We start from the raw sequence: 8,011 nt of genomic DNA, 5'->3' as shown, positions 1-8,011 counted from the left end.
TATAGTCTGAAAATCCAGTAAATGGTCTCATGTTCTGAGTACAGGTAGTTCCTCATGAGGTCTGAGTTCAGGAACAGGGTGATGCTTCAGATCATCTTCGCTCCTCCTAAAGATCACCATCAGCTGACGTGCACACCTGTTCCACAGTACCTGCCGTTCCAGTGGCCTCTGCTCGACCTTCCCGGGAGAACTGCTGTCAGAGACTCGGCCACGCCCACTCACCTGGTGAGACCTGCTCACACACCTTTCTCATCCATAGCCTCAGTAATCTGATTACTCCTAGTAATCTGATTCGTGAAAATCTTCTGAAAGTTCTGCTGCTCGTTTCCAGTCCAGCCCCATGGCCCACCTCCACCCCCTGCTGTCCTACAGCCCCGAGGCCTTCTCCCCCCAAAGGGCCTCGCCCGTCCTCTCACCTGACGCAGGTAAGCTCCCTGCAGCCCGCAGGCCCCGCCCCCCAAGCTTCCTCTGTGACTCGGCTTCACTCCCTCTGCAGGCATGTCCAGGACGCCGCACGCCGCCTGCTACCCGCTCTCTCCTGGAGGAGTGGCTCAGATGGCGCCCCCTCTTGGCTGGCTGTGAGTAAGGCGGTCGTTGTCATGGAAACTTTGAGTGAAACGTTTGGAAGGACTCTGCTGTTGCCGTGGTAATGTCTCCTCCACTGATGGAGGAGGTCTGTTGCGATCCAGAGACTCGGAGCAGCTCCGGTTTCACTGATCCTCAGACTGATGGCTGAACCGGACCCGGTTCTTTGTCGGGTTCTTCTGTCTGATTCTGTTTGTCTGCCTGCAGGCCGGGTCAGCACATGTACCCGCTGACAGGGGGGTTCAGCCCTGCAGCGCTGGCCATGAACGCCTCCATGTCCAGGTGAGGTCCAGGTGAGGTCGGGGCTCTCGGGACGGTCCGACCTGCCGCAGTTCATTCTTCTACCAACAGGGGGTAGTCACCCCCACCGGACCATCAGAACCATCTCACTTCCTGCTGTCCCTGTTTGTTTGCAGTCTGGTTTCCGGCAGTTTCTCCCCCCGTCTGGTTCCGACCCCCCAGCCGTCTGTCTCCCAGCCCACCGTCGCCCCCCCAACAGTGAAGCAGGAGCCTGGAGAGAGCTGCAGTCACGAGTCCGGGTAAGCCACGCCCCCCCACCCCACCATTGTGCGTCCTCCTGCATGAACGCCTGTCACGTTCCAGCAGGAGGTCGGCGTCCGGCGCCCCCCGGGAGGACGAGAGGCGCCCCCACATCAAGAAGCCGCTCAACGCCTTCATGCTGTACATGCGGGACGAGCGGCCCAAGGTGGTGTCGCAGTGCAAGGTGAAGGAGAGCGCCACCATCAACCAGATCCTGGGACAGCGGGTGAGTGGGGAGGGGGGGATTAAAGATGTGAGGAAGATGAAGATGTGATGAAGATGTTTGTCGTCCTCAGTGGCACTCGCTCTCCAAAGACCAGCAGGCCAGATACTACGAGCTCGCCCGAAAGGAGAGGCTGCTGCACTCCAAGCTCTACCCCAACTGGTCTGCCAGAGACAACTATGTGAGTCTGCCGTGCACGTGCACACACGTGCACACACACCTGAGAGGTGACCTCACCTGACCTGCCTCACCTGTGTGCTCTGCAGGGAAAGAAGAAGAAGAGGAAGAGGATGAAGGGCGAATCGCAGATGGACGGTGAGTTCCTGCCTCTGAGGCGATCAGAGGACCAATCAGAGGAGAGGACGACCTTTGTCCCGCCTCCAGGCCCTCAGGAGACTAAAACGGCTTTCGGCTTCTGCTCCTCAGCAGACGCGTCCGACGGCTTCCTGCCGCAGACCAAGAAACCCCGCGAGGACCCGCCCCCCACGCACACTTTCCACACCCGCCCCCACCTGCCCCCGACGCACACCGTATCCCACCTGACACACACGCACCTGTCCCAGGCCAGCCCCGCCTCCTCGTTGGACTCGCCTGCGACGCCCACCACAGCGCTGGCGTCGCCCGCCGCCCCCGCCGCCACACACACGGAGCACACGCACTCCTCCCACAGTGGGCGGAGCTCCCCGTCCTCGGAGCAGCTCCAACCGCTGTCACTGACCACCAAACCCCACCGGACCGCCCCCCCGCTGAGCCGCACCCCCGTCATAGCAGAACCGCCCTTCCCCCACTCGACTACCCCCCGGGGCTCGCCCCGCCCCTTCATGTCCTCGCCCCCCACCGGCCCCCACCAACCGTCTGTGTGCTCGCCGCCTCAGTCGCAGCCGCTGTCCCTGCGAACCACCAATCGTCGATGAGGCCCCGCCCCCTTTCCACGGAGCTGAAGGTTTTTATGCCAAAAGTTTCATTTTTACTTTTTTATAAACGTTTTATACTCGAATGACTCGATTGGTCAATATTTGACCTCACCTCCACCTGTGTCTCCTCACCTGTTCCAACGTAACACAGGTGTGTCTCCTCACCTGTTAACCTGTTTCTGCTGCTTCTGTTAATAAACACTCAGTTCTGACCTTCGGCTTCATGAAGCTCCATGAATCAGCTGCAGTCTCCCTCCCAACCAGCAGGGGGCGGTGTCATCGCTCGAGGAAAAACGATTTTTATTAGAAAATGTTTCCTTCTAAAGTTTCCAGTTTATGAAGGAATCCTCAGGAGTGTCGAACTTAATCACACAAAACACACTTAAGGTCGCGGCCGAACAGGAAACACATTTATTCAACAATCTAAAACTATATTTTTTAAAACTTTAAAACGTTTAAATTAATAGCTGAAAACGCTGAAGCTGATAGCAAACTAAAATATAAGCTAAATGCCAAATTAGCCTAAAAAACTAACAAAAAAACTTAGGTTAGCCAAAACAGCTAGCATGTAGCTGAAAAAATAGTGAAACTTCAAAAAAGCCCCCCCCCCAAAAAAATCGCCTAAATTAGCCAAATTAGCGTGTAAATATTAGCCTAACTGCAAAACGGCCTAAAAACTTTTTTTTAGAGCCTAAATAAGCTAAAACAACTAGCATGTCACTGAAATATTAGCTAAACACCAAAATCTTAGTAAAATCAAACTAACACTTTTACCAATTAAAAAGTTTGTCACCAATTTTCCTTTTTTCATTCCTCACTGTTTGTTTTCAGTTCTGTTTTCAGTTTCAATTCAGAGTTTGAGTTTTGCTGATCCTAATTTTACGTGGGGGCGGGGCTTTGAGCTCATTGGCTACCAGGATATTCAGGTAAAAATTCAGAAAAGCAAAAAACTGAAGAGCAGCTGTTACTAATGGATACATTATTTTTCAAATAGGTAATTTTACATTTATCGTTTGTCCGTATTTTTTCTTTTCAAATTTTCAAGTTTTATTTCAAGTTTTCAATTTTTTTAATATATTTTTTTCCTAATTTACAATCTCTGGTTTTTAAATAAAAAAATCAGTTTCCATGTCTATTTTTTAAATTTTCAATCCGTTTTTTGGTTCACTTTAAGCCGATCCTGATTTGACCCCAAGAGGTCAGCAGGAACACCACAGTGGGCGGGGCTAGTTTGAGTTTAACAAGACTTTTTACAGAGAAAGTTCCAGTCTGAGAATAGAGTAATCTGATTACTCCCAGCTTCAGAGCTTTTTAGGTCATGTGACCAAAGGTGAGGAACAGGTGAGCAGATGTTTCCAGATGAAGCTGAAGCCTCAGGAGGGAGATGAACTCTGATGGAGGCAAAGGTGGATGGTGGCGCCCTCTGGAGTCGGTGGACGGTGGCGCCCTCTGGAGTCGGTGGACGGTGGCGCCCTCTGGAGTCGGTAGATGGTGGCGCCCTCTGGAGGCGGCGGCTGAAAGTGGAAGCTGACTCAGACTGGAGCGTTTACAGCCGTCCAGAGTCCGGAGCTGACGGATCGACCTCCTCCAGATCTTTGCTCCGTATCAGCAGATAAAGAGATCTGCAGCTCCTGGAAGCTGCTTTCCTTTCAGGCTTTTATCTTTATTTACGACGGCTAATCAAATCTGAACACATTTATGAAGAAAATATTTACATAACTGACAGTACATTCACAAACCAAACAAGAACTTCAGGTCCAGTTCTGTGTGGACTCTCGTCCTGCTCTCCTTCAGCCGGTCTGGCCCGGCGGTCAGCAGGAGGTCCACGAGGTTCTGTCCAGACCCCCTGAGGTTCCTCTGAACCCCAGATGGAGGTCCAACACCCTCAGAGTTCAAGACGAGGATCTCAGGACCTGCCTCAGAACCTGCATGAACCGGGTCTCACCGGACCCGTCAGGTCCAGATGAAGACAAGCTCAAAAACACGACAGGAAAACCGGAAGTCCAAAGAAACCAAACCTGCAGAAAATATTCAACCCAAACTGAAGCTAAAGACCCGCAGAGCGCCGGTTCTGACGGGCTGCTGGAGGAAGGTCAGCAGAACTGTCCAGAACCTGCTGCAGCTCTAACTGATGGACGGAGTCCGCGTCCTGCCGTTCTCCGAGCCGATCATGGCGGAGATCCCGGCGTCTTTGCTGGAGTCGAACAGGAAGACCTCCCTGGTCAGCCGGCTCAGCAGACACGGCATGGCCTTCTTCCCGTCCAGGAGGCGACCTCTGGCCTGGAAGGTGAAGGCCACCTGGTGGGAGAGGCGGGTCAGGAGGCGGGTCAGCTCCAGCCGCCGCAGGTCCTCGTCCTCCAGCAGGGCGCAGAAGGTCTGCAGGAACACGGACCCCAGCGGACTCATGATGGCGCCGTAACCTGGTGGGTGGAGCAGAGAGTGCATGAAAGGGGGGCGGATCAGGGCGCCAGATTCTCTCTGCAGGTGCTCTACCTGGAGCGGTGGCGTACATCACCGCCGTGTCTACCGGGACGGACAGGTACTGCGTGAAGCTGCCGTCCGCCGCGTCTCCAGCCGAGTCCACCTCCACGCCGTCGTCCAGATCGCCTCCTCGACAGGCCTGCAGGCAGAGCGAGCCGTGAGGACGCCGCCCTCGACACCCCGACAAGTCCCGCCCCTCCTGCTGCTCACCTGGATGAGGAACAGCTTGGCCTTCCTGTCCATGGTCGGGTTCTTGAAGCAGGTGAAGATGCGGGACAGCTGGACCGGAATGCCGTCGGCGCCGAACACGCAGCCCTCCTCGCCGTGAGATGACAGGACGGCCAGGAAGCAGTCCTTCACGCCCCGCCCACTCTCTGCAGAGACACGCCCACTACGTCACACACCTGTTGATGGTTCTGGAGATTCTGTTCTTTGAATTATGGTAAACTTCAGATTCTGAAGGACAAAAGCGTCTCGTCTGCTGGAACCATCACGTTAACGATTATACGATCCAACGCGAGATAACATCGGGACAAAAATAGAAATGACATAAATGATCTGGAGGGCGGATAGAATCCCCCGAGGGCCGGATCCGGCCCCTGGACTTTGACATGTGATCTCAAAGGTTTTGCAGAGTTTTCCTGGCTGAATGAGGTTCTTCTGGAGCTCCAGCAGGAGCCAGAATGTTTCTGTCATCTGAGACTCGGAGAAATATCACAGAAAAAACGTGATCAAATCGATTTAAACTGAATAGATCAATAATCGATTCATAAAAAAAATATATTCGATTTAGCACAAAAAGCTAAAGTCTACTAGCTTGATGCTAACGTGTAATGGGATTTCCCATAGGACGGCTAATGCTAACTGACTAAATGAGCATCTTTATATTCCAAACTTTTTTAAGGAAATATTTTTTAAAATGGTCTAAAACTGTTTTCCTCAAACTTTCCTCTTCTGGAATAAGATGTACTGTTATAGCGCCATCGCCACCTAGTGGTCAAACTGAAACGTCCTCCAGGAGAAGCAGAACAATGTTTACAACGCTAACGATCTTTTGGTTAGAACTTCTCCTTTAGAGAATCCATGTAACTCTGGATGATGTTAACAATCGATGTTTCAGACCATTTAAAAATATTTCCATAAAAGAGTTTGGAAAGTTCATAAAAAGATGTTCATTTAGTATGTTTACATCAACCGATTAGCATTTGTCGTCCCATTAAACGTTAGCATTAAGCTAGCGGACTTTAGCTGTGTGTGCTAAATCGATCCATATTATTATGAATGAATTATTGATCTGTTAAGATTAAATCAGTTTATCAATCCTGCCGTAATGATTTTAAAACAAAATATTCCCAATTACCACATAAATGTTTCAAGTGTTCATTAAATGTAAAGATGTGATTTTGCCTTAAGGAGCAGGACTTTAAACTTACACTGTAAAAAGTGAAACTTTGGATCAATTAACCAAAGTTCTGTAGTTTGTTACGTTTAAAGATATTAGTTTTTTTAAGTTGAGAACCATCAACTCAATATTTGTAATTTGATGAAAACTAATCATTTTAAATGTAAATTGATCCAACGTTTGACGTTTTACAGTATTTTCAGAACTCTAACCGGACAGATTCTACTGGTTCTGGTTTCACTTTAAGAAGAATCAAAAACATCTGTTATTCTGTATTTAACTGGTTTCGGGGAGGAACCTGAACGTCTCGTGAGGAAGCTGAAGGGTTCATGTTCCCTCAGAACCACCAACAGCACACTGGTTCCCCTCAGAACCTGCAGACAGAAGGACGTTTGGACCTCCTACCTTCACGGAACACCTGGTAGATCTCTTCGCTGCTCAGGTCGCTGTGCAGCTTCACCCTGAAGCCCAGCTTCCTGAGCGTCTTGTGGATCTTCTTGGCGTCCCTCTCGGCGCCGGGCCTCTTGGTCAGCGATACTCCGGGGTAGAAGCGGGCCACGGAGACCACCACGGCCCGGTTCTGGTCTGCGTGTCCGGTGGGCTGCAGCATGGCTGCTGCCGTGAAGCGTCTGTCTGCGGTCGGATCCTGCTCACCTTCCACCTGCAGCTGTAAAGCCACACCTTCCTCAAACACCTTATATGGGCGTTCCTCGTCAGGCGCTCAGGTGAAGTCACACCTGAGGCTCTTGCAACACTTTTCCTGCAGTTTGCTGGGAAACTACGGCGGGAATTTTCCCTGCAGGCTGGTCTGCGATCCCGTCATGAGGTCCGTCAGCCAAACCAGACCTGGATCAGGTGATGATGTGAGGAGGTTGATCCATGCTCAGACACGTCAGGAGGATCAGGACTCGGTCCATGAAAACCTCTGATGAAACCGTAACACTTTCGGTCCAGCTACTTCTCCAAGTGAGAATGAGAACACTCGTGAAGTCACAGCGTCCAGGCGTGACACAGAAACTGTCACATTCCAAACACTCAGGTTACCAGAGACGTGACTGAACCGTCAGAACACGTCAGCATCACCAAACGATCCGAGCAGAACCCAGAGAACCTCAGCAAACATCTCCTCTGCAGATAGTTCTGGAAAAACACATCCACCCATGTGTTTTAGAGCCATAAAAATAAAACTCTGCCTTTTCTGCTGGTAAATGCCAAAGAAAATACTTAAGAAATTATGTAAGACAAACATTATTAACATTTGTAGTAATTCCTGTCATAAAGCGGAGAAAGAAAAACTGATTGCTTTAGTTTTAACCAGAATAAACAGAACAGAAGCTGCAGAATTCATTTATTCTAAAAAGGTTTTGTTTTCAGGTCCTGTTTAGTTCAAATACAGAAAAAGATTTAATAAAATACCAATGACAAAAATCTATTTGACAGTAACATCTCTCACAGTCAGATAATGTACACTTCATAAACGTGATCTGTGTTTGAATGTATTCCTGATGAAATCATATTTATAATGTTGTCATTATAGCTATCAAATTATTTTTTGATTGTGTTTTTAAATGTTTCTGTTTTAATTAGAAAAATATTTTTTATATAATGATAGCTTTTATTTTAAAAAAGGAAACACTTTTAAAACACATTTAAACTCAAAGCTTTGGTTCAACAGCTGCTCTTTCTGTGTATTCCAGTGTAAAAATAAACAGAAACATAAACCTTATCTATACGTTTTCATTACAAGTTTTGTGTCCGAAAAAAAGAACATTTTAATCGCAGATGTTAAATATTTTAGAAATCCTTCGTGTATTTTCTGTTGTTGATATACTTGAGAGGTTTTTCAATTTTAGTAAATATTCTTGT

At 49.1% G+C, this 8,011-nt stretch overlaps 2 protein-coding genes across 6 annotated transcripts in view; one reads left to right on the top strand and one right to left on the bottom strand.

Moving 5' to 3' along the window:
* LOC112162929 (transcription factor 7-like 1-A) overlaps nucleotides 1–2,475 on the top strand; it is a 7,455-nt gene extending 4,980 nt beyond the window's left edge. The window contains exons 4-12 of one of the 4 annotated variants that reach the window (XM_024298937.2): nucleotides 148–225; nucleotides 332–425; nucleotides 497–578; nucleotides 793–867; nucleotides 1,002–1,124; nucleotides 1,189–1,351; nucleotides 1,422–1,529; nucleotides 1,615–1,663; nucleotides 1,778–2,475. In XM_024298937.2, coding sequence (XP_024154705.1) covers nucleotides 148–225; nucleotides 332–425; nucleotides 497–578; nucleotides 793–867; nucleotides 1,002–1,124; nucleotides 1,189–1,351; nucleotides 1,422–1,529; nucleotides 1,615–1,663; nucleotides 1,778–2,262 — 1,257 coding nt within the window. In that variant the 3' untranslated portion in view covers nucleotides 2,263–2,475. Of the gene's footprint in view, nucleotides 1–147; nucleotides 226–331; nucleotides 426–496; nucleotides 579–792; nucleotides 868–1,001; nucleotides 1,125–1,188; nucleotides 1,352–1,421; nucleotides 1,530–1,614 lie in introns of all 4 variants that reach the window. The other 3 variants (XM_024298936.2, XM_024298935.2, XM_024298933.2) reach the window with 3 other exon arrangements.
* A 939-nt stretch (nucleotides 2,476–3,414) lies between these two features.
* On the bottom strand, nucleotides 3,415–7,703 carry casp17 (caspase 17, apoptosis-related cysteine peptidase). 2 transcript variants are annotated; one of them, XM_024298931.2, is made up of 5 exons: nucleotides 6,883–7,703; nucleotides 6,551–6,812; nucleotides 4,954–5,117; nucleotides 4,756–4,882; nucleotides 3,415–4,682 (listed from the first exon to the last, which is right to left on the bottom strand). In XM_024298931.2, exons 2-5 carry the CDS (start codon nucleotides 6,753–6,755, stop codon nucleotides 4,387–4,389), a joined length of 792 nt encoding a protein of 263 aa, XP_024154699.1. In that variant the 5' UTR covers nucleotides 6,756–6,812; nucleotides 6,883–7,703; the 3' UTR covers nucleotides 3,415–4,386. The 2 variants fall into 2 exon arrangements, with proteins under 2 accessions (XP_024154699.1, XP_036070422.1); XM_036214529.1 differs by having other exon boundaries at nucleotides 6,551–7,703.
* Between the last annotated feature and the right edge of the window lie 308 nt (nucleotides 7,704–8,011).

The sequence above is a fragment of the Oryzias melastigma genome, linkage group LG12 (assembly GCF_002922805.2).
Source record: "Oryzias melastigma strain HK-1 linkage group LG12, ASM292280v2, whole genome shotgun sequence".
Lineage (NCBI taxonomy): Eukaryota > Metazoa > Chordata > Actinopteri > Beloniformes > Adrianichthyidae > Oryzias > Oryzias melastigma.
The sequence above is the reverse complement of the archived record's forward strand: the minus strand, read 5'-3'. Positions and strand labels throughout refer to the sequence as shown.